A 25,422-nucleotide genomic window follows, 5' to 3' on the forward strand; every position below is an offset into this window, starting at 1 on the left:
CCACCCATCACCTCCATCATCAGTATCTGGTGACCACTCATCGCCTCCATCATCAGTATCTGGTGCCAGCATGTCACCTCCATCATCAGTATCTGGTGACCACTCATCGCCTCCATCATCAGTATCTGGTGACCACTCGTCACCTCCATCATCAGTATCTGGTGCCAGCATGTCACCTCCATCATCAGTATCTGGTGACCACTCGTCACCTCCATCATCAGTATCTGGTGACCACTCGTCACCTCCATCATCAGTATCTGGTGATAGCATGTCACCTCCATCATCAGTATCTGGTGTCCACTCGTCACCTCCATCATCAGTATCTGGTGACCACTCGTCACATCCATCATCAGTATCTGATGACCGGCCGTCACCTCCATCACCAGTATCTGGTGACCACTCGTCACCTCCATCATCAGTATCTGGTGACCACCCATCACCTCCATCATCAGTATCTGGTGACCACTTGTCACCTCCATCACCAGTATCTGCAGACTAGCTGTTAGTGGAGACTTAGTTGTCGATGTGGATATGGATTTCGTTATAGAAGTTGATGACGGCAGCGTACAATGTACAGTGAGAGGCCACAGGGCGACTAAGAGAAAGGCGGCCATAACATGAAATAGTTTTCTTAAGAGATGTAGAAACAGGACCGATAGTTCAGGGTAACAGATGAAGACGAGGTAGAGCCGGACATTACCAAAGGCAGGAAATAATCATTGTGTAATGAGTGGTCAGTGCCGCACGCCCTCAGCACCCATCCACCACTCTGGACATTTCTCTCATCTGGGTTGTATTTTACCAAAAGTGGAGCAGATATGAAGAGTAGTGATGGAAGCCAGGGACAAGATCTTTCCTGCCGGGGCTGGTCCAGGCACAGAGTACTTTGGCAGAACGCCGGCTTCTTGGTTTGGGGAGCACAGACAATTGCACTGGACTGTAAATCAGAATGCACTGGGAGGATGGCAGCTTGCCAGGCAAATGAACACTAGGAAATATGAGAGGAAGGCGAAGATTGGCTAAGGTGAAGATTTTATCCAGATTCTAGGAGGCCATCACCTCTTCTGGATAGAGCTGGTCTTAGATTAGGTCTATGTTGGCCAACCTTCTGATTTATCTAAGTGTAGATCTTCTCCCTATGCAGAGCACGTGCACAGATTACAGAGGAGTTGGGAGAGGCACCTGTCAGCCAATTGAGTCATCAATGTCAAGTTGTCACTGTTCTAGGTGGAGTAGTCTCCTTTACTTGATGAGTAAGATGGTTTTGGAGACTTGAACTGCTGTTGGCAATGGCCGAAAAGAAAGGTCAGAGTGGTCAATCACAATAGATGTTTAGATCTTGTGTTCACCAGAGTAGGACATGTGGACAGAAGCTGTCTTCAGGAGACATTCCACTTGAGAAAAGCAAAGCTTTGAATGGAGAAGAGAGATTGTGAAGGATAAAATGGAGGAGACGAAGGATGGAGGGAAGACTATCGCTTGTGAGTAGAGTAAGACTACAAGTGAGAGGCCGACTGTGAGCTTGACATTTCGCAAGGACTATCGATCGAGGGAATGTGAAGAGCAAATATTGGTAGGAGGACTATAGGGGGGATACTAGATGATGACACCAGATGAATAGAGATATCATGGCAAGGAAAGGTAATAGACCACAAATAGCAAGAGATGTACCAAAGAAAAGGAACAGTTATCAGACAGGGAAAGATGAAGGCCGAGAAGAGTGTAGAGACAGATAAATGAGTGATATAGTGGTGGATGCAGACGGGCACTGAGATTATGGAGCCCAAACCTTCTATTTACTGATGATGAGCAAAACTCCAAAATGCATTGTATAAGCAAGTTCCTGACTTGGGTGTTACCTTAGACATGGTCTTCTTCAGGAGTCAATCATTGCTTGTGAGGTCACTATCTCTGTTAGATGGCACTTGTGAGACTTATGTGTTTTCCTTAATTCTGCGAGAGAACAAGCTTCTACCCTTTTCTCCAGTGGAGCAGAGTACAACTTTGTTCCAAGGTGGTCTCCCAAAAACAATGGAGGAGACAAGACCAAGTGCATGAAGAAAGGCGAGAAGTCTGGTGCAAGGGTTGTGAGGAGGGAAATGGATGTGTTTGGAACAATATGGAAGTGTGGACAGGAGGGTTGATCAGGGTGGTTGAGGTACACTGACACAGGACCGAGGTCATAGAAAGTCACATCTGAGGAGTGACCTGGAGATTCAGGAAGACACTGTGAGTATGGTGGACATCAGGAATGAGGAGGATGGAGGTGAGATGACTGTTATCAGGAGAAGATCTGGTTTAGGATGGAGTCAGGTGGTAGATGTGTGATGTGAGAAGACTAAAGACCTCCAGAGAACAGATGACGGTAAGTGCAGTCGTGGGCAGCACACGTAGCTCAGACCCATGGGAATAACGATGGTTCAGTGGGTAAATGCTCAACACTAGGACCCAAGACGCTGATCACTCAGGGACTCGTATACCAGAAGTGACATTAGAGATGGTGCTGGATGTTGCAAGGACACTTCTAGTGGTGGTGCTACAATGCACACAGCTGCTCACCTGGTGTAACTGCACTGACCTGACGAGGCCAAGCGGCTATCGACTGGAGTACAGAATTGTGCATGTGCCTCAGAAATTCTGCCACAGATGACTGGCTCCATACCTCTACCAGAAATTAGGATTTTTAGGGCGCCAACACAAACCCCACAAGCCCAAAACATAATGTCCACATCTGTGACCAACAAGTGTCCTACATCGATACAGGTGGCTGCCCTAAGAGGGGATAGGAGAGAGGAAAGGCAGAACAGAAAGGAAGGCGAAACACAGTTAAAGAGTAGAATTATGGGAGGAGATATGCAAAATAATGTGAGGGGCTACATGGAATAATGGGAGGAGTTATACAGAATATTGGGAGGGACTACATAGAATAATGAAAGGGATTATATAGAATTATTGAAGGAGTAATAAAATAATGGGAGATGTTATATAGGATAATGGGAGAGGTTTTATAGGATAATGGGAGAGGTTTTATAGGATAATGGGAAGGGTTATATAAAATAATGGGAGGAGTTACAAAATAATGGGAGGGGTTAAATATAATAATGGGAGGGTTATGTAAGATACTGAAAGGAGTTATAAAATAATGGGAGGGGTTATATAGAATTATTGGAGGAGTTACAAAATAATGGTAGAGGTTGCATAGAATAATAGGAGGGTTTAATAGAATAATGGGAGGAGTTATAAAATAATGGGAGAGATTACACTGAATAATAGACAGGATTATATAGAATAATGGGAGGGGTTATAAAATAATGGGAGGGGGTTATATAGAATAATGGTAAGGATTATATTGAATTATGGGAGGAGTTATGGGAGTGGCTATCCAGAATAATGGGAGGAGTTATAGGGAATACCGTGAGGAGTTCGGGTAGTGGTTTTATGGAATAATGGGAGGGATTATGGGAGGTGTTACATATACATAATGGGAAGAGTTATGGGAGGGGATATTAAAAATGATGGGAGATGTTACATAGAATGATGGGAGGAGCTATGTACAGTAATGGGAGGGGTTACATAGAGTAGTGGGAGGAGTTATATGCAATAATGGGAGGAGTGGTTCCAGCCAGTAAGCCGTATCGGGAGTAGTGGGAGGAGTCGGGCCACATCTGGAGCGTCAGACCGGTGTTTGTGACGTCTTTGCCCTTTTTCTGTGCTCTTCAGTGATTGAGGATTTTTGCGCTTGTCTTCGGCTCAGGTTCTCCTGGACGTCGCTCGCAGCGTCCCCTCCTGCTGTCATTGTACCTATAAACGTGCTTTTTGATTTTGATAATTAGAGCAGATGTTAAAAAGAAATGTTTTTGGTGATCTTTTCTTGAACCTATTTTTTTCTTTCTCTCTTTCCCCCTTTCTCTCTCTCCCTCGGTTATTTTTTTTATCTTTTTCTTTTTTTTCTTCTTTTTTTCTTTTCTTTTTTTCTTATTATATTTTTTCTTTTTTTTTTCTTTTTTTATATATATATTTTTTTCGCCTTGACCTCCAGGTCCCCTTTCCAAATCTCGGGAGGACTCCAGAAAGTCTCAGCACACTGCAGATGAAGGTAGATCTCACAGTCTTTTCTTGCTTCAATTTTTCTTCTTCTTTTTTTGGGGCATTTTGCATGTTGTTTCACTTTTCTTGATGAATTTTTCTCTGTGTGTATTGCTGGAGGATGCTGTGCAGTGATGTGTATGTGTGAGCGGGAAGAGAGGGGTTAACATTCTGTGCTCAAATGTTGGTTATTTGCTCAGGAGTTGACTCATTCCCGGCTGTTCTGCAGAGTGCTGCTCCTTATCTATCCATTGCAAAAAGTTACCAACAGTTCCACCAAAATCCGGCACCACTGAGGGATGCACCTCAATCATGTCGCTGCTGGGAATCAGCCTGTACCCCTGAGAAAGGATTTAATGAGGGGTCACCGCACAGCGTGGAGGCCACCACCGCACGTCTTGCTTTTTATTAACATCAACACCACTTTGTATCGCCAGAACATGAACATTTTTATCTTCAGGTAATCATCTTGCAATCATCCATCAAGTCATTGCAATCTAGGTGCGGAAAATGCCTAATTGCAGCTTAACTAAGGAGCACTGAGAGTCACAGGCGGAAATCATGTAGCTATGGAGAGATGAAGAAGACAGAGGATGCCGGGGACATCTCCTGGAGATTAGACCACCGGGACACTGCAGAGGGTGAAGGGGAAATAAGTACAAGCTAGGAGGTAAAACCTGTGTTTATGCAGAAAGAATGGTAAACAAGTATTTAGAAGAACACTGGCCCTGTGTGACACGACCCAACAATCGGTTGGTCACCAAACAGCAAACAAACAAGGGAACACCGGGGACACAATTACAATGGTGGGCCCTGCGATAGAGAACAGGGAATGGACACCTCCTGCACTCTCCTAGGGCTGTGCCCTGGTCTATCCTGAAGTCCCTATTCGGCTTCTTTCAAACCGTCGCCGAGCAGGATACCTCAGCCCTCACTTGCCCTCCACCTATCCCTCAGTAAGGAATTGGCAAGTGTGGACACTGGTCCCACCACTGCACTAATACAACACCGAGGGAAGAAATAACAGACAAGGTAAGACAAACAACACTTAGCTTTCTCTGCTGCAATGCACCGCCCAGCAGAGTAAGGCACCAAATCACAGCATTCACCTGAAGCACCACTGCACCAGAAAGCTCCTGTCTTCAGTACGGTTGGTATCCAAAAAGACCTGTATAACCAACAGTCAGCTGATGCACCAGGTGACCTTTTAAAGGAAGATGGGAGTGGTCATCACCTGCATCAGCAAACTCACCTAGCAATGCAATTACACCAGTGGCCACTGGGGGAAAAACTGATATTAACTCCTGATGGCTTTAAAGGAAAAAAGTTTATATATGAGAATCCAGATCTGACACAGATCCAAAAATGGATCGTGACAAACTCTTAACAAAAAGGCTTGTCATACAGGCAGAATACCCACCCAACCAAGCACCAACCGATTGTAGGACATTCCAAACAACTATCCATAGCAGACAGTGACCGATGGTAGGATATGCTGATTACACTCCATACCGAGCACTGACCAATGATTGAACATGTCCATCAACACTCCATACCGAATATCGACCGGTGGTAGGACATGCCGATCAACACTCAATACTAAGTGACGACCGATGATATTCCGAACTACACTCCAAAATTAGTGTTGTTCGATGATAGGACATGCCGAGCAACACTCCATATTGAACGCTGATTATTGGTAGGACATCTCCATCAACTCACCATGCCGAGTGCCAACCTATGGTAGGACATGCTAATCGTTCTCCACACTAAATGCAGATCAGTGGTAGGAAATGCCAATCATGCTCTATACCGAGTGCCAATGGAAGATAGGACATGCCGATTACGCTCCATACTGAGTGCCAATCGATGATACAACATGCAGAACAACAATCTATACTGAGTGCCAATCGATGGTAGGTCATGTCCATCAACATTCCATATTGGGTGTCGGTTGATGATAGGACATTCCAAACGCTCTCCATTCTGAGCACCAATGAACAATATGACAAATCTATCAACACTCCATACTGAGTGCTGATCCATGATAGGACATATTCATCAACAGTCCATACTGACTACTGATTGATAGTTGGACATACCAATCAACGCCCCATACTGTGCACCAATTGATGATGGGACATGACGATTATGCTCCATACCAAACACCGATCGATGATAGAACATATTAATCGATGATAGGATATATCGATCAACGCTCCATATTGATCGCCGATTGATGATAGGATATGCCGATCAACGCTCTACACCAATCGCCGATCGATGATAAGACATGCCAGTAAATGCTCCATTCTGAGCAACAATCGTTGATAGAACTTGCCAATCAACGCTCCATGCTGAGAAATACTGATCATGCTCCAAACCATGCAATAATCAATGATAGGTCATGTAATCACGCTCCTTACCAAACTCCAATAGATGATAGGACATGCCGATTAATAGGACACGCCAATTAACACTCGATAACGAATGCCATTTGATGATAAGAAATGCCGGTCAACACCATACTGAGCATTGATCGATGGTAGGACATGACGATTAATGGTCCAGAACAAGTGCCAACCAATGATAAAAAAATGCACATCACCATGACATGCTGAGCATTGATCAATGATTGGACATGCCGATCTATGCTCCATACTGAGCGCTAACCGATGGTAGGACCTGTCAGTCACACTTCATACCAAGTGTCGACCGATGGTAGGACATGCCCGATCAACACTTCATACCGAGCACCATCCGATAGGAAGAAATGTTGATAAACACTACATACTGAGCGCTGATTGATGATAGGTGCTTCTCACAAAATTAGAATATCATCAAAAAGTGAATTTATTTCAGTTCTTCAATACAAAAAGTGAAATTCATATATTCTATAGAGTCATTACACACAGAGTGATCTATTTCACGGGTTTATTTGTGTTATTGTTGATGATTATGTCTTACAGCCAATGAAAACCCAAAAGTCATTATCTCGGTAAATTAGAATAATTGACAAAAAGCACCTGCAAAGGCTTCCTAAGTCTTTATAAAGGTCCCTTAGTCTGTTTCAGTAGCTCCACAATCATGGGGAAGACTGCTGATCTGACAGATGTCCAGAAGGCAGTCACTGACACACTCCACAAGGAAAGTAAATTTTGCATTTCATTTGGAGATCAAGGTCCCAGCGTCTGGAGGAAGAGTGGAGAGGCCACAATCCAAGATGCTGGAGGTCTAGTGTGAAGTCTCCACAATCAGTGATGGTTTGGGGAGCCATGTCATCTGCTGGTGTAGGTCCACTGTGTTTTATCAAGACCAAAGTCAGTGCAGCCGTCTACCAGGACATTTTAATGCTCTTCATGCTTCCCTCTGCCGACAAGCTTTATGGATTCTCCAGCAGTACCAATACCTGGTGTACACACAACAGTATCACTGTGCTTGATTGGCAGCAAACTCACCTGACCTTAACCCCATAGAGAATCTATGGAGTATTGTCAAGAGGAAGGTGAGAGACACCAGACCCAACAATGCAGATGAGCTGAAGGCTGCTATCAAAGCAACCTGGGCTTTCATAACCCCTCAGCAGTGCCACAGGCTGATCACCTCCATGCCACGCCGCTTTGATGCAGTAATTGATGCAAAAGGAGTCCGACCAAGTACTGAGGGCATTTACTGATCATACGTTTCAGTAGGACGACATTTCAGATTTTACAATCATTTTTCAGGCTTGTGTTATAAAGTATTCTAATTTACTGAGATAATGACTTTTGGGTTCTCATTGGCTGTAAGCCGTAATCATCAGCATTACCAGAAATAAACCCGTGAGTGACATAGATCACTCTGTGTGTAATGACTCTATAGAATAGAGGAGATTCAGTTATTGTATTGAAGAACTGAAATAAATTCACTTTTTGATGATATTCTAATTTTGTGAAATGCACCTGTACATGTTGAGCATCGCTTCTTATTGAGCGCAGATCGATGTTAGGACATCTCTCTCAAATCTCCATGCCAAACATTGACTAATGGTAGGACATGTCAATTAACTCTTCACATCGAGTGCCAATTGATGGTATGACTCGCCGATCAACACTCCAAAGCGAGTGACGACTGATGATAGGACATGTCGATGTACACTCCATACTGAGCGCTGACGATTGATAGCACATGCCGAGCAACGCTCCATATTGAGCGTCGATTGATGGTAGGACATCTCCATCAATTCTCTATACCGATCACCGACTGATGAAAGGACATGTCCATTAACTGTCCATACTGAGTGACAATAAATGGTAGGGCATGCTAATCAGGCTCTTTACTGAGTGCCGATCAATGGTAGGAAATGCCAATCTTGCTTCATACTGAGTGCCAATAGGATGGATGATTAGAAATGCCGATAATGCTCTAAGCAAAGCGCCAATCCATGGTAGGGCATGCTAATCAAGCTCTTTACTGAGCGCCGATCAATGGTAGGAAGTGCCAATCTTGCTTCATACTGAGTGCCAATAGGATGGATGATTAGACATGCCAATAATGCTCTGAGCAAAGCGTCAATCCATGGTAGGACATGCCGATCATGCTCCATACTGAGCGCCAATCGATTGTAGGAAATGCCATTAATGCTCCATTCTGAGCGCTGATGGATGATAGACCATGTCGATTACACTCCATACCAGTCACCAATCGATGATTAGAAATACCGATCAACACTACATACTAAGCACTAATCGATGACAGTACATGTGGAGCATCGCTCCATATTGAGGGCTGGTGAATGGTAGGACTGTCAATATCAAGATCCGATCACTAATAGGGCATGCTGATCACGCTCCATAAGGAGCACCAATCGGTGATATGACATGCCAGTTACTCTCCATACTGAGTGCCAATCGATGATTCAACATGCCAAGCAATACTCCGAACTGAGTGCCAATTGATGATAGTTCATGGCCATCAACAGTCTATATTTAGCGCCAACCGATGATAGTATAGAGTGTTGATGAGCATATCCTATCATCGGTTGGCGCTAAGTATAGAGTGTTGATGGACATGACCTACCATCAATTGGCACTCAGTTCGGAGTATTGCTTGGTATGTCGAATGTTATGGTACCTGCAGCACAGGACTAGGGTAGGAGGGGGGAAAACTGACCCTGCACAGCAACTAGACTGATACCCTACGATGGAGCGGGCGACCCATTCCTTGTGAATAGACCCACCGTCGATCCTAGGTTAATCTCAAGCGAAGACCTATAGATAGGGGGAAGGGGGTCCCTGAAAGATCTAAGGACTGGGTAGAAAAACGGGTCACCTCCTAATAAAAAACAAAGAGAAGACAGCAAAATCAAACTGAAAACAGAAACTAAGACTAGCAGAACCAGAGATCCCAGAACTGCACTAATTAAACACACAGAAGGCAAAGATCCAAGCCAGAATTCAAGTGGATTAACACTGTTGTCCAGCAAGGAATTGGAAACAGGTGCAGGTTAATAACGGGTGATACAATCACCTGACCCAAGACAAACCCAGCACCAGGGGAAAAACACCAGCAGCCAGAACACTACAAGAAAATGGCGGATATTCACAAACAGAACAGATTCTAACATCGAATCATCGATTGTACCTCAGTATAGAGTGTTGATGAGCATATCCTGAGTGTCGATCGTTGATACTGAGTGCTGATCGATGGTAAGACATGTCCATCAATGCTCCATACTAAGCACCGATCGATGGTAAGACATTTCCTTCAACGCTCCATACTTGGTGCCAACGATCATGGGACATGTCCATCAGCTTTTCAAGCTGAGTGCTGTTAGATTGTAAGACATGTCTATCAACGCTCCATATTAAGCGCTGATCGATATTAAGTCATGCCCTTCAACTCTCCATTTTTAGCGCCTAACGATGATAGAACACACCGAACAACACTCCATACTGAACGTCTATCGATTATAGAAAATGTCCAAGAACACTCCATATTGAGCACTGATTGATGATGGGACCTGCCAATCAATGCTCCATACTGAGAGCCAATCAATGATCGGACATGCTGATCAGTGTTCCATATTGAACTTCAGTCGATGATAAGACATGCTGATCAATGCCTCATACTAAGCAATAATCGGTGATAGGACATATGATCACATTTCACATTATTGAGCAATGATATGAGATGTTATCACGCTCCATACTGAGTGCTGATGGATGACACGAAATACCGGGCATCAATTAATGGTAGGACATGTCCATCAGCGCCCCATACTGAGCACCGATCAATGATAGAACATCTACTCAATGCTCCTTTCTGAGTGCCGATTGTACATAGGACATGCCGATTAACTGAGTGCCCATCGATAATAAAAACATGTTCATCAACGCTCTATGCTGAGCGTCAATGGATGATAAGACATGCTGATCAACACTCCTTACCAAGCGCGAACTGATGGTAAGAAATGCCAATCAACACTACATAATGAGCGCTGAATAATGATAGTACATGTTGAGCATTGCTTCATATTGTGCACAGATCGATGGTAGGACATTTCCATTAACTCTCCATACGAGTATTGACTGATTGTAGGACATGTCACTTAACGCTCCAAATCGATTGTCGATCGATGGTAGGACATGCTGATGAACACTACAAAGGGAGCGGCGACTGATAATAGGACATGCTGATGTACACTCTGTTACGTGTTACAGAACCACTCATCACCCAGAATATGTTGTACAGTTATATGTATGTATAATAGGTTCTATGTGAGATGCATGTCCCTAATGCATCAGCCCACAGGCTGCGCCCTGGGAAGAGGGGACACGATATTCTCCTTTTATCTGCCCTCCCCCCACCTTTGTAATTCCCACAGTAAACATCGGCAGGCTCCAGCCGCCTGCGTCTTTTGTAATGCATGTCTGGCCTGCCGCTTTTCTATTGGCCTGCCCTCTGTATTTGTGTGATATATTCTGTGTCCTGTGAGTAAAGTGTTGTCAGACTGAAAATACGTGGAGAAGCAGTGATCTTTTATATGCGCCCATGTAACCAAGGAATTCCAGCCAGCGTCATTCATTCAGACTCCAGCCAACGCAGAGCGGACCTCCGAAAACACGGGGTGGTACTGAAAGAGGTACCCCAGCTTGGTAGACCCCGTTACACTGGTGACAGACAGCGGGATTTGATACCCCTTCTACAGGAGGAAAGGAATGAATGGAAAATAACTACCAGAAGTTAAAGAGGACTACATTAAAAGATCTGGTGGAAGCCCGAGGGTTGATCGCCAGCAACAAAACAAAAGCGGATTTGATAGCAGCCATTATGGAACACGACAGTGCAGCGCCCCCCAATGTGAATGTGGAGGAGACCGAATTCCAGAGGGAGGTAAAGAACAGACTGGCGTTCTATGGCCTAAACCCTGCAGTAGAAATCATACGAGAGGTGATGGCTGATGTGCGTACTGATCTGAAGGAAAATATGGCCGAGCGGACCAGGATAGAGCTAGCCAAGATGGAGATGGCAGAGTGGACCAAAGTGGAGCTGGCCAAGATGGAGATGGCAGAGCGGAGAGAGGAGAGTCAGCGAGCAGGGGGAGCTCTGTCCTTCGACCAGGTACCTTCAACAGTAAGCCACAAAAAGATCCAGTACAATGCCTTCCGACAGTTGGGGGAGGCAGAGGAAGACATTGATGGCTTTCTGCAGGACTTTGAGCGGCAGTGTGCCCTTCATCAAGTGAAGCCGGAGGAACGGGTTCAGATTCTGGCCAGCAAGCTGACAGGTCGGGCAGCGGACGCCTATCGCACGGTACCTGATGAGGACTGTATGGACTCTGAGCGGATCAATGAAGTGATCTTGGCCCGGTATGCGCTGACACCAGAGGCCTACCGACCAAAAGTTCCGCGGACTTATAAAACGCGTAACCGATACCCACGCTGGATGGGCCTGTAAATTACGGCGGTCACTGCTACAGTGGGTACAAGGGAGCCAAGCAACCACTAAGGAGGACGTCCTCCAGCTCTTCCTGTTAGAATGATTCTTTAATGGACTAAACCCCGAGACACAGAAATGGCTTCGGGACAGGCGGCCAACGACTCTTGAGGAACCCGCTCGTCTGGCCGATGAACATCATGATGCCAGGAGGCCGCAATTGTCCGGATCAAAGGTGGTCACTAGGGGCCCGCCTATGGACCTGGAGGGCCCCAAACCACCGAAGATTGTAGGGGGACCAGCTAGAAACCCGGCCTACCACAGTCCCCCTGGGGCGCGATGCCACACCTGTCGTCAGCTGGGCCACCTGCAAAGACAATGCCCCAACCGGACTCAGCATACCCAGTGGCCAAAGGCAGGAACAGCTACCTTCAGCCGGGCTGCTGTACACTGCTACCAAGGCGAAGCTGACCCGGCATTGGAGGCTACGATTAACCAAGGGGTGGAAGAGATGGAGGAAGTGCTGCATGAAGTAGACCCCGTGCCGGCACCCCGGGCAGATAATCGACAACAGCATCGACAGGTCGTGTGGGTTAATGGGAAACGTATGCAGGGACTAAGAGATTCCGGGGCAACTTTGACCCTTGTGAAGCCTCATCTCATCCGGGACCAAGAGAAGACGGACCGGACAGAGGCAGTCCGTGTAGCAGGGGGAGCTATACATCGACTACCCACTGCCAGGATTCACCTGAACTGGGGAGTTGGGGATGGTCTTGTTGAGGTCGGCTTGATGGAGGATTTGCCTGCAGACGTCTTGCTGGGAAATGACTTGGGGCCCATGTTGTCTGCATTCTCGGTGGCCCCTCTGGCTGAGACCTATCCTGTGACCACCCGGAGACAAGCTCGAGCTGCGGAGGCGGAATCACACTCAGAGGAGGCCCAGGTAAGACATTCCAGCCCTGCACGTATTCCCATAGCCAGACACATTTCTTGGGCCACCCCAGATGAATTTAAGAGGGAGTTACTTGAGGATCCTTCATTAGAGGGATATCATGGGAAGGCACAGGAGGGGAGAGGAGTACTGGAAGGGGAACAGTTTGTATGGAAGCAGGGACTCCTCTACCGGATCACAGAGCAGCACCACACAGGGACGAGCCCCACTATAAAACAACAGCTGGTAGTTCCCAAGAAGTATAGGCAGGAGTTACTGCGAATCTCTCATGATACACCCTTGGCCGGGCACTTTGGCGTCAGTCGCACCAGGCATCGTCTGACACAAAACTTCTTTTGGCCGGGGGTAACCTATGATGTTCGTCAGTACTGCCAGACCTGTGACAGTTGTCAGCGCATTGGCAAGAGGGGGGATCGATGCAAGGCCAAATTACACCCCCTCCCCATTGTGGAGGAACCATTTAGCCGAGTAGCGGTCGATCTGATAGGGCCGTTAGCCAAACCCAGTCCGTCCGGGAAAAAGTATATATTGACAGTGGTAGATTATGCCACACGGTATCCAGAGGCGGTTGCGTTACCTAACATACTGGCAGAGACGGTGGCGGCCGCCCTGCTCCAGGTTTTCTCACGGGTTGGATTTCCCTGGGAAATTATCTCGGACCAGGGTGCCCAGTTTACAACAGAGGTGACCAACCAACAGTGGAAGCTGTGCGGCGTAAAGTCCATTAGAAGCGCCCCGTACCACCCGCAAACCAATGGGTTGTGTGAACGTTTTAACGGGACATTAAAACAGCTCATTGGGACTTTTACCAGGACCTACAGGGACTGGGAGAAATTCTTGCCACACCTCCTGTTTGCCTATCGGGAGGTGCCCCAAGAATCCATGGGGTTCTCCCCGTTCAAGCTGGTATACGGGAGACGGATAAGGGGACCCCCAGACTTAGTGCTGGAACACTGGGAAGGGGAGGGCCTCATAGAAGGGGTTCCTATTGTACCCTATATGCTGGAATTCCGGGACCGCCTACAGGAGCTGACCCAGGTTGTACGTGAGAACCTGCAGGCGACACAGCGGCGCCAGCGCGTATGGTACGATCGGAGGGCCAGAGGCCGCACTTTTGAAATAGGACAGAAGGTCCTGGTGTTAGAGCCCACTAAGCAGAATAAGTTTCAAGCTGCATGGCAGGGGCCCTACCAGATAGTGGGGAAAATAGCAGACACAACCTATAATGTCGCCGATTGTGACGACCCCAGGGTTATCCGCATGTTCCACGTGAATATGCTGAAGCCCTACCGTGAGCGCCCTGAAGAGGTAGTGGCCATCTGTGCACCTGAAGCAGAGGACTTAGCCGGACTTCCCTTGCCGGATGTCTTAAGGGAAAGGACTCAGTCTAAAACATGGGACCAGGTACACTTGGGTGAAGACCTAGGCCCCCGGGAGAGACAGCAGGAGGAGGCGTTGTTGAGGCTGCGACAGAGGATGTTTTCAGAGAGACCGGGGTACACTCGCCTGGCACAACACAAGGTTGAGACCCAGGATCAGACCCCCCTGCGACAAAACCCCTTCCGCGTCCCTGAGTCTGTACGAGAGGGGATGCGACAAAAGATACAAGAGATGTTGCGTTTAGGGGTCATTGAAGAGTCAGTCCCAGGGCATCCCCCGTAGTGTTAGTGCCCAAGAAGGATGGGACTACACGGTTTTGTGTAGACTATCGTAAGCTCAATGAGAAAACAGTGACGGATGCATACCCCATACCGCGTGTGGATGAGTTGTTAGACCGGCTGGCGGGAGCAAAGTATTTGACCACCATCGATCTATGCAAAGGCTACTGGCAGATTCCCCTTAGTCCTGACGCTATTCCCAAGTCGGCATTTGTCACCCCGTTCGGCTTATTCAAGTTCCGAGTTATGCCATTTGGGATGAAGAATGCCCCGGCGACCTTCCAAAGGCTGGCTGACCGGCTTCTGGATGGTCTCCAGGACTATGCTTGTGCCTACCTGGACGACATCACCATCTACAGTGCGACATGGGAAGAGCATCTAAATCACCTAGAGACAGTATTGGACAGGATCCACCAGGCCGGAATCACCCTGAACCCAAACAAGTGTCACGTGGGCAAAGCAGAGGTTCAGTATTTAGGGCATTGGGTGGGAAGTGGGAAACAGCGACCAGAACCAGCCAAGATTGAGGCCATCGCCAAATGGCCCATCCCACGCACTAAAACCCAGGTCATGGCGTTTCTAGGGACAGCGGGGTATTACAGGAAATTCGTTCCCAATTACAGCAGCGTAGCCAAGCCCCTCACTGATTTGACCCATAAGAACCAACCCCGCCAGGTAAACTGGACCTCAGAGTGTGAGGAAGCCTTCCGCCAACTAAAGGACGCCCTCACCAATACCCCTGTATTGGCCGCACCCCATCCAACGAAACGTTTCCTTGTTCACACAGACGCTTCTATGTTTGGATTGGGGGCAGTACTGAGCCAAGTCGGGCCGGACGGCCAAGAACACCCGGTAGCTTACCTGAGTCGGAAACTACTGCCCCGTGAAGTAAGCTTATGCGGCCATCGAGAAGGAGTGCCTGGCGGTAGTATGGGCACTCAAGAAGTAGCAACCATATTTGTATGGACGACAGTTTTCCCTCCTAACGGACCATAATCCCCTAGTCTGGCTTAATCGGGTCTCCAGAGACAACGCCAGATTGCTGCGGTGGAGTTTAGCCCTACAACCTCTGGACTTCACCATCCTCCACAGACCCGGCAAACAAAATGGTAACGCCAATGGACTAAGTTGACAAACGGAACTTGTACCAACCCCATAAACTTCGGTCATCCCCAAACCGATCTGTTGAGGATCAGACTGTGTATGCCGATCGCGTCGCTGAAAAGGGGAGCCGTGGTACGTGTTACAGAACCACTCAGCACCCAGAATATGTTGTGCAGTTATATGTATGTATAATAGGTTCTATGTGAGATGCATGTCCCTAATGCATCAGCCCACAGGCTGCGCCCCTGGGAAGAGGGGACACGATATTCTCCTTTTGTCCGCCCTCCCCCCACCTTTGTAATTCCCACAGTAAACATCGGCAGGCTCCGGCCACCTGCGTCTTTTGTAATGCATGTCTGGCCTGCCGCTTTTCTATTGGCCTGCCCACTGTATCTGTGTGATATATTCTGTGTCCTGTGAGTAAAGTGTTGTCAGACTGGAAATACGTGGAGAAGCAGTGATCTTTTATATGCGCCCATGTAACCAAGGAATTCCAGCCAGCGTCATTCATTCAGACTCCAGCCAACGCAGAGCGGACCTCCGAAAACACGGGGTGGTACTGAAAGAGGTACCCCAGCTTGGGTAGACCCCGTTACACACTCCATACTGAACGCTGAACAATGATAGCATATGGTGAGCAACGCTCCATATTGAGCGTCGAATGATGGTAGGACATCTCCATCAATTCACCACACCAAACGCCGACCGACGGTAGGACCTGTCTATTAACTGTCCGTACTGAGCACCAATGGACATGCTGATCATGCACCATACTCAACGCCGATCGATGGTAGGAAATGCCATTCATGCTCCATACCAAGCGCCAATGGATGATAGAACATGTCGATCACTCTCTGTTAGACGTCGAGTTCCCGCCACTGCACAGGGGGAATCTCAAGACATGTCCTGTGTGGTCTCCCATTCTTCTTTAGCCACATAGATTCCTGCTCAGCAGAGAGTGGCCGGATAAAGTCCTCATCCCAGTATTTTGGTGGGGGCTGGCCGATCATGTGAAGGACGCCTTGGCCACTAGGGAGATTCCCGCCACACTGGAGGAGCTAATAGCGGTATCAACTCGCTTCGACCTCCGTTTTAACGAGCAAAGGTTGGAACGAGCCCAGTGTAAGCAGAGGTTTCGGCTGGCTCCCACCTTCGCCAAACCTCTGGAATCTCCAGTCTAGGTGTCCGAGGCACACAAGGCCATGGAGGTCTTTCGAGCGGGATCTAAGTCCCGAGTCGCTCAAATACCTATGGTCTGTCCTGTCTGCCAGCAGTCGGGACATTATGCCATAAAATGTCCCCAGCAGTCTGAAAAACGACCGCGTCTAATGACTATAGGAGGAGGTTCACTAGACACAGCGGCGTTTTCCTCCAAAATGTCCTTCAAGGGGACAATAACCATTGGCCCATCTACTTATACGGTCGAGGTTTGCATGGATTCCAGGGCAGAGGGCAACTTCATGTCATCTGCCTTCGCCCAACAGCACTCAATACCCCTAGTGATGCTCGTCGAGCCAGTGACCGTACGAGTGGTAAATGAGTCGACACTGCCCTCACAGATAACACAGAAAAACCATCCCATTTACCCTCTCTATGTCGCCGTCCCATCAGGAGATAATCTCTCTGCTTCTCATTCTGGAGGGAATTGATGAGGTCCTGTTAGGGATACCCTGGCTACGTTACCACTCTCCTCGTATAGAGTGGTCCACAGGGAGAATTTTGGGATGAAGTGAATCTTGTGAGGGCAGATGTTGGAGGGAGTGCGTTCAGGTTGCTACTACAGAGGTACCCGTAGATCTTTCCTCTCTCCCCAAGCACTATTGGCCCTATGCGGACGTGTTCTCCAAGAAGGCTGCAGAGACTCTTCCGCCTCACCGCCCCAATGACTGTCCTATTGACCTCTTGCCTGGTGCAGAGCCTCCCCGGGGTTGAGTCTATCCACTGTCTCTCCTGGAGACAGAGGCAATGACCCAGTACATCCAGGAGAATCTGGCAAGAGGATTCATTAGGAAGTCAGTGTCACCCGCGGGGGCTGGGTTCTTCTTCGTGCAGAAGAAGAATGGAGAACTACGTCCATGCATCGATTACAGGGGTCTTAACGCCATAACCGTTACGAATAAGTACCCCCTGCCGCTAATATCTGAGCTCTTCAATAGGTTGCGGGGAGCGAAGGTTTTTACTAAGCTTGATCTGCGGGGTGCTTACAAAATGATTCGCAGCCGTGAAGAGGACAAATGGAAGACAGCATTTAACACCAGGGATGGCCACTATGAATATCTGGTGATGCCCTTCGGGCTCTGTAATACCCCTGCCATCTTCCAAGACTTTGTGAACGATATCTTCCAGGATATGCTCACCACCTCGGTTGTACGGATGATATTCTCATCTACTCTCCAGATATAGACTCCCTCTATGCCAAGCTGGAGAAGTGTGTGTATAAGCAGGAGTCCTTGCCTTTCCTGGGCTATATCATTTCTGCCCAGGGATTGGCCATGGATCCTGCCAAGCTACAGGCGGTGATGGATTGGCAGGAGCCTTATTCCCTCAAAGCGGTGCAGCGCTTTATGGGGTTCATTAACTATTATCGCCAATTCATTCCCCACTTCTCAACTTTGGTGGCTCCCTTGGTTGCCTTCACCAAGAAGGAAGCAAATCCCAAATTGTGGTCGGAGGAGGTCTCCAAGGCCTTCCTCTCTATCAAGTCAAACTTCGATAGCACTCCCATTTTACATCACCCCGAAGTTAATAAACCATTTATTATGGAGGTGGATGCTTCTTCCGTCGGTGCTGAAGCAGTCCTCTTCCAGATGGATGCTCAAGGTCGGAGCCATCCTTGCTTCTTCTTCTACAAGACCTTCTCACCGGCGGAGAAGAATTATTCCATCGGGCAGTTGCTAGCCTTGAAGTTGGCCTTTTTGCAGTGGAGACACCTCCTGGAGGGGGCTCATTTTCCCTTCCAAGTTTACACTGACCACAAGATTTTGGTGTAATTACAAACCGCCCAGAGACTAAATTCTCACCAGGCTAGATGGTCCCTGTTCTTCTCCTGGTTCCATTTCACCCTCTATTTTCTCTCTGGGGAGAAGAACATTCGTGCCGATGCTCTCTCTAGCTCCGTAGTGTCATCAGAGGAGGAGGAGCCTCGGCTAATTGTCCCTTCTGAGAGCCTGAGAACTGTGGCCCCGGGCTCGCTAGAGTCTGTGCCCCCCGGGCAAGACTTTTGTACCATCTAATTTGCGACCGGAGGTTCTCTCTTGGGCTCACTTGTCCAGGGTGGGTGGACATTTTGGGACCAAGAGGACATCTGAGCTCCTGGCGAGGACGTACTGGTGGCCGCACATGTCCTGTGACGTCGGAGACTATATTCGGGCATGTGTCTCCTGCGCCAAAAATCTGTCTCCTCGGCAACGGCCTGCTGGGTGGTTGACAGGCCCTGGGAAATGGTCGGGATGGACTTTTTGTGTGAGTTTACCCAAGTCTCGTAGCTGCACCGTTATCTGGGTAGTCACCGACCATTTTTCCAAAATGGTGCACTTGGTGCCTCTTCCGCGGGTGCCTTCTGCACGGGCCTTGGCGGCGTTGTTCATTAAGCACGTATTTCGCCTGCACGGTATGCCTGACAAAATTGTCTGTGACCGAGGTCCCCAGTTCGCGTCTCGGTTCTGGAGAGAGCTTTGTCGCCTACTCAGCATTGAGCTGAATCTCTCTTCAGCTTACCATCCTGAGACGAACAGGTTGGTAGAGAGGGCCAACCAGACCCTGTTCACATACTTGCGACATTTTGTTTCGGCCAGGCAGGATGACGGGGCATCCTTGCTACCATGGGCGGAATTTGCGCTGAACAACGCCGTAGCCGATTCTACTGGATAGACCCCGTTCTGCCTTAACTACGGCCAGCATCCACGTGTCCCTGTGCCCATGCCCATGTCGTCCACCGACTCTAGGGTGGCAGACTGGGCGGTGGAGGCACGTGACATTTGAGACCGCACATAGGATGCCATCCGGGCCTCCAAGGAGAGAATGAGGGTCTCCGCTGACGCACACCAGCTCCCTGCTCTGACCTTTGCTCCTGGTGACTAAGTGTGGCTCTTGGCCCGTAACATCAGGCTGTGAGTTGAGTCCACTAAATTTGCGCCTCGCTACATAGGTCCCTTCAAAGTCCTGGAACAGGTCAACCCTGTGGTTTATCGTCTGTCCCTTCGTCCACGCCTGGGTATCACCGACACCTTTCGTGTGTCCCTCCTAAAACCCGTTCACATGTCCCGGTTTTCTGAGTCATCTGCCGGGACATCGGGTTCGTCCACGGACGATTATGAGGTGAACGCTATTGTGGGGTGCAACGTGGTACGAGGCAAAAAGTATTATCTGGTGGATTGGAAGAGTCATGGCCCAGAGGACAGGACCTGGGAACCTATCAGCTCATTGCAGCTTTTGAGCGTAGCGAGGCCCAAGGAGGGGGGGCCTGGGGGGGGGTAATGTTAGGCGTCGTGTTCCCGCCACTGCACGGGGGAATCTCAAGCCACTTTCTCTGCGGTCTTCCATTCTTCTTCAGCCGCAGAGGTTCCTGCTCAGCAGAGACGTCAGTCCCAGCATCTTGCTCAGGCTAATGCTTTGTGTTTTGTTGCTGCAGCCACCCCAACTTCAGCTATAGCATCCAGCATTAGTCAGCGGCGAGCAGACGCTCCTGGGACTAAGTCCTGCTTTTCTCCATCTGAGCATGCCCATGAGACGACCGCTCATTGGTGGTCGGAGGTCACATGCTCAGGTCCTCAAGCAGCTCGGATTGGGACATCAGCAAGGTCCTGGAAGGCTGCGGTTATAAAAGGATCGTTTGGCCACTCGGCCGTGCGCTAGTATAGTCAATGTGGAGTGTGTGTTGTATGCACTTATGAATGTCTCTTGTGAATGATTCATTATGAAACCCCTACCCTTGGTACACATGTGTTGTTCAGCCTTGTCAGTTAATGCCTAGGCTGTTAGTGCAGGTAGGAGGCAGAGTCAGGGACTAGCATCGTCGGCAAACTTTATCCCCAGGATGGTACAACGGAGAATCCAGGCGTCTTTTATCGGCATGTCTCTTGAATCTGTCACGTACTCGTTCAAGTGCAGTTTTGGTCTCCTGCCAGACCCTGGAGAACTCCTCGGTCAGGAGATCGGCCACCGGAACACCCGAGGCCGGGAGTACCGGCAGAGGTACACCAGGATGTTGCCCGTAGACAATAAAGAAGGGTGATTTGGTGGCGGATTCACTGGTATGATTGTTGTAAGCGAATTCAGCCCAAGGGAGCAAGCTGGACCAATCGTTCTGGTGGGCATTGGAAAAATGTCGGAGATACGTCACGAGAGTTTGGTTCGTACGCTCCGCTTGACCATTAGATTGAGGATGGTAAGCGGAGGAAAAGTCCAGCGTTACTTCCATCAGCTTGCATAGGGCCCTCCAAAATCGCGAGGTAAACTGAACCCCTCTGTCCGAGACAATGTGCTTGGGGAAGCCATGGATCCGGAAGATATGAGATATGAAAATTCTCCTCAGCTCGGGAGCAGAAGGTAATCCGGGTAGAGGGGTGAAGTGGGCCATCTTTGAGAAGCGGTCCACGACCACAAAAATGACTGTGTGGCCCGAGGACTGAGGCAGATCCGTAATAAAGTCCATCGCAATATGTTGCCACGGGGCCGAGGGAACCGGAAGTGGATGCAAGAGACCGGAGGGTCGCTGCCGAGGAACCTTGTTCTTGGCACAAGATGGGCAAGAGGCGATGAAACTTCGGACATCTTGAGGCAGGGAGGGCTACCAATAAAAACGAGAGACGAGGGAGAGTGTTTTCTTGAGACCGACGTGGCCTGCTAACTTGGTGGCCTGACCCCAATGTAGAACTCGCCTCCTGTCGTTGTCTTGGACAAAAGTCTTACCGGGAGGTAAGGAAGTTAGGTTAATAGGAGCGACTACGATAAGCTTGCTAGGCTCCACTATGTGTGAAGGCTCCTCCTCGTTATCGGAGACCAGATAGGATCGGGATAAGGCATCCGCTTTGAGGTTCTTATCACCAGGATGTAAATGGAGCTCAAAATCGAACCGGGTAAAGAATAGCGCCCATCTGGCCTGCCGGGGGTTAAGCCTTTGTGCAGACTGAATATGTCCTAGATTCTTGTGGTCGGTGAAGATCTGGAGTGGGTGTACAGCTCCTTCCAGAAGATATCGCCACTCCTTCAAGGCTAGCTTAATGGCGAGCAGCTCTCTGTCTCCGATGGTATAGTTTCTCTCTGAAGAGGAGAACGTCTTGGAGAAAAAGCCGCAGGTGACCAACCATCCGGAAGGAGATCTCTGAGAGAGAACCGCACCGGCTCCGGTGGCAGAGGCATCCACCTCAAGGGTGAATGGCTTGTTAGCCTCTGGACGGTGTAGCACGGGGGCTGTGGCAAAGGCTTGCCTCAAGGTTCGGAAGGCGTTCTCGGCCTCGGTAGACCAGTGGTGAGGATCGGCTCCCTTGCGGATCAAAGCGGAGATTGGAGCGGTCAGAGCGGAAAAGTGTGGAATAAACTGCTGGTAATAGTTGGCAAATACCAGGAACCGCTGGATTGCCTTGATTTCCTGGGGATGCGGCCAGTTGAGTACGGCGGTCACTTTTCCAGGGTCCATGCGCAAGCCTGAGTTGGAAATGATGTAACCCAAGAACGGCAGTGACGACTGTTCGAAGGCGCATTTTTTAAGCTTGGCATAGAGACGATGTTTTCTCAGACGAAGTAGGACTTGGCGTACATCTTTTCTGTGCGTAGACAGATCCGGGGAAAACACCAAGATGTCGTCCAAGTAAACCACCACGCAGGCGTAGAGGAGGTCTCGGAATATGTAATTCACAAATTCTTGGAATACTGCGGGAGCATTGCACAAGCCGAAGGGCATAACCAGGTACTCATAGTGGCCGTCACGGGTGTTGAAGGCGGTCTTCCATTCATCGCCAGAGCAGATCCGGACCAGATTGTAGGCCCCCCGAAGATTCAATTTCGTGAAGATCCGTGCACCCCGTAGACGGTCAAATAACTCCGGAATGAGAGGAAGGGGGTATTTGTTCTTAATGGTGATATCGTTGAGACCTCTGTAGTCTATACAGGGACGAAGGGACCCATCCTTTTTCTTGACAAAAAAGAACCCGGCTCCCGCGGGTGAGGATGACTTGCGAATAAAGCCTTTGGCCAGATTTTCCTGGACATATTCAGACATAGCTTGAGTCTCGGAAGGAGACAGTGGATAGATTCGACCACGAGGCGGAGTGGAACCGGAGACAAGGTCGATGGGGCAGTCATATGGACGATGTGGAGGCAGGGTCTCTGCTTCCTTCTTGTCAAAGACGTCCAAAAAGGCCCAGTAGGCGGAAGGTAACTCGGTAGACGTCAGCCTAGAACGTGAGGAATTCTGCGGCTGTACGGTGAGCAGACACTTATCTTGGCAAGGTTGGCCCCACCGCAGGACGTCTCCAGAACGCCAGTCCAGGATAGGTTTGTGTGTTTTTAGGCTAGTTTCACACTTGCTTTTTTTTGCAGCGCGTTTTTCCCGCAAAAAAACGCATTGAAAAAACGCATACAAACGCATACAGATGCTGCGTTTTTTTCAAGCATTTTTATGAGCATGCATGAAAAAAACGCAGCGTTTTTATGCATTTGTATGCGTTTTTAGTGCGTTTTTACCGCGTTTGCGGTTTTTTCCAACATTAGGTGGCCCCTCACACTAACCCAAACCATGACTTTACTAACCCTAACCCTGACCCTGACCCTAACCCTTAACCAAACCATACCCTGATCCTGACCCTAACCCTAACCCTGACCCTAACCCTGACCCTAACCCTAACCCTTAACCAAACCATACCCTGATCCTAACCCTGACCCTAACCCTGACCCTAACCCTTAACCAAACCATACCCTGATCCTAACCCTGACCCTAACCCTTAACCAAACCATACCCTGATCCTAACCCTGACCCTAACCCTGACCCTAACCCTAACCCTTAACCAAACCATACCCTGATCCTAACCCTGACCCTAACCCTAACCCTTAACCAAACCATACCCTAACCCTGACCCTAACCCTAACCCTTAACCAAACCATACCCTGATCCTAACCCTAAACCCCCTTAACTAACCCTAACTCTAACCCAAACCCCTAAATTCCATTGTCTAAACTAATGGTAAAAAAAAAACCGCATGTGCAAAAAAACGCATACATAAGCATGCCAATGCGCACATATGCTCACCATAGACTTATAATGGGTGTCTTGCTGTAAAAAAACGCATTGCGCGCGCATGCGTTTTTTTGAGGCAAGTCGGACGCCCAAAAAATGCAACAGGTTGCATTTTGTGCGCCCGAGCGCATACCGCAAAAAAACGCATGCGCGGAAAAACGCGTACAAACGCATGTGTATGCGCACATAAGCGCATCCCATGCAAAGTATAGGGAAAAAAAACGCATGCGCTATTTAGCGCTAAAATACCGCGAAAAAAAACGCAAGTGTGAAACCAGCCTTAGCCAGGGAAGGCCCAAAAGGATGGTATGGGACAAAGGAGGCAGCACGTAAAATACTATCTTCTCCCGGTGCAAGGCTCCGACCTGAAGTTCCACTTCTTCCGTGACCTGAGTAACGGACTCCCGGAGGGGTTGGCCGTCGACCGACGCAATCTGCCGAGGGGTCTCCAGGGATCTGACAGGAATCCGAAGTCTCCTAACCGCCTCAAGTTGGATAAAGTTACCAACTGCCCCAGAATCAATATAGGCCCATTCAGAAAAACGTTTAGTACCTAGATGCAAAAGGACAGAAAGAGTCAAGGGTAGAGAGGAGTCGCAAATACCTAGGGAGGCCTCTCTTACCTGTCCTAGGCGGAGGCGTTTCCCGGACGTATGGGGCAGGAACGAAGAAAGTGAGACACACTCCCACAATAGAAACAGAGCCTTTGTTCGACCCTTTCTCTCCAGCGCTCCTCCACCGGTTTGAGGCGATCCACTTGCATGGGTACCGGGACCATGGAAGCTGACATTGGGCGGGAACAGGGTGGACTACGCGCAGCCGGTGGAGCACGAGGAGGTCTTCTCTCTCTAGCGAGCTCTCGAGATCATTCCTGAAAGCGTAGGTCGATGCGGGTGGCCAAAGAGATCAGATCCTCCAGGGAGGTGGGAGTATCACGACCCGCCAACTCATCCTTGATTCGACCAGAGAGACCCCGCCAAAAGGCTCCCACCAAGGCCTCATTGTTCCAGCCCAACTCTGAGGACAGGGTGCGAAACCGAATGGCGTACTGACCTACCGAGAGCGTTCCCTGGTGAAGATTGAACAGTGATTCAGTGGAAGAGGCCAGGCAACCCGGCTCATCAAACACCTTACGAAAGGTTTCCAGGAAAAAGGAGAGTTGAGCGACTAAGGGGTCATCTCGTTCCCAGAGGGGATTAACCCAAGCTAGAGCCTCTCCTTCTAAATGGGACACGATAAAAGCCACCTTGGCCCGATCGGTGGGATACTGTTGTGGCAGCAACTCAAAGTGTAGCTGGCACTGATTTAAAAACCCTCTACACGTTTTGGGGTCGCCACTGTATCGCGGGGGTTTAGCCAAACGAGGAGATGGAAGCAGAACCACAGGCTGCGCCGAGGCCGCGGTCTGGAGGGCCAGCAGGCGGTTATCCACCGAGGCCATGTAATTCAGGATGTGAGCCTGAGTGTCGCGC

At 49.0% G+C, this 25,422-nt stretch overlaps 1 protein-coding gene across 3 annotated transcripts in view; it reads left to right on the forward strand.

The window, feature by feature from the left end:
- Nucleotides 1–25,422, forward strand: part of NLGN2 (neuroligin 2) — a 297,004-nt gene that overhangs the window by 199,862 nt on the left and 71,720 nt on the right. For 2 of the 3 annotated variants that reach the window (XM_073572928.1, XM_073572935.1), the window contains exon 3: nucleotides 4,040–4,096. The exons of the other annotated variant lie outside the window; for it this stretch is intronic. In XM_073572928.1, coding sequence (XP_073429029.1) covers nucleotides 4,040–4,096 — 57 coding nt within the window. The remainder of the gene's footprint in view (nucleotides 1–4,039; nucleotides 4,097–25,422) is intronic. 3 annotated transcript variants of the gene reach the window in all.

Source organism: Dendrobates tinctorius, unplaced genomic scaffold (genome assembly GCF_039654945.1).
Source record: "Dendrobates tinctorius isolate UK_male_01 unplaced genomic scaffold, ASM3965494v1 ptg000002l, whole genome shotgun sequence".
Taxonomy (NCBI): domain Eukaryota; kingdom Metazoa; phylum Chordata; class Amphibia; order Anura; family Dendrobatidae; genus Dendrobates; species Dendrobates tinctorius.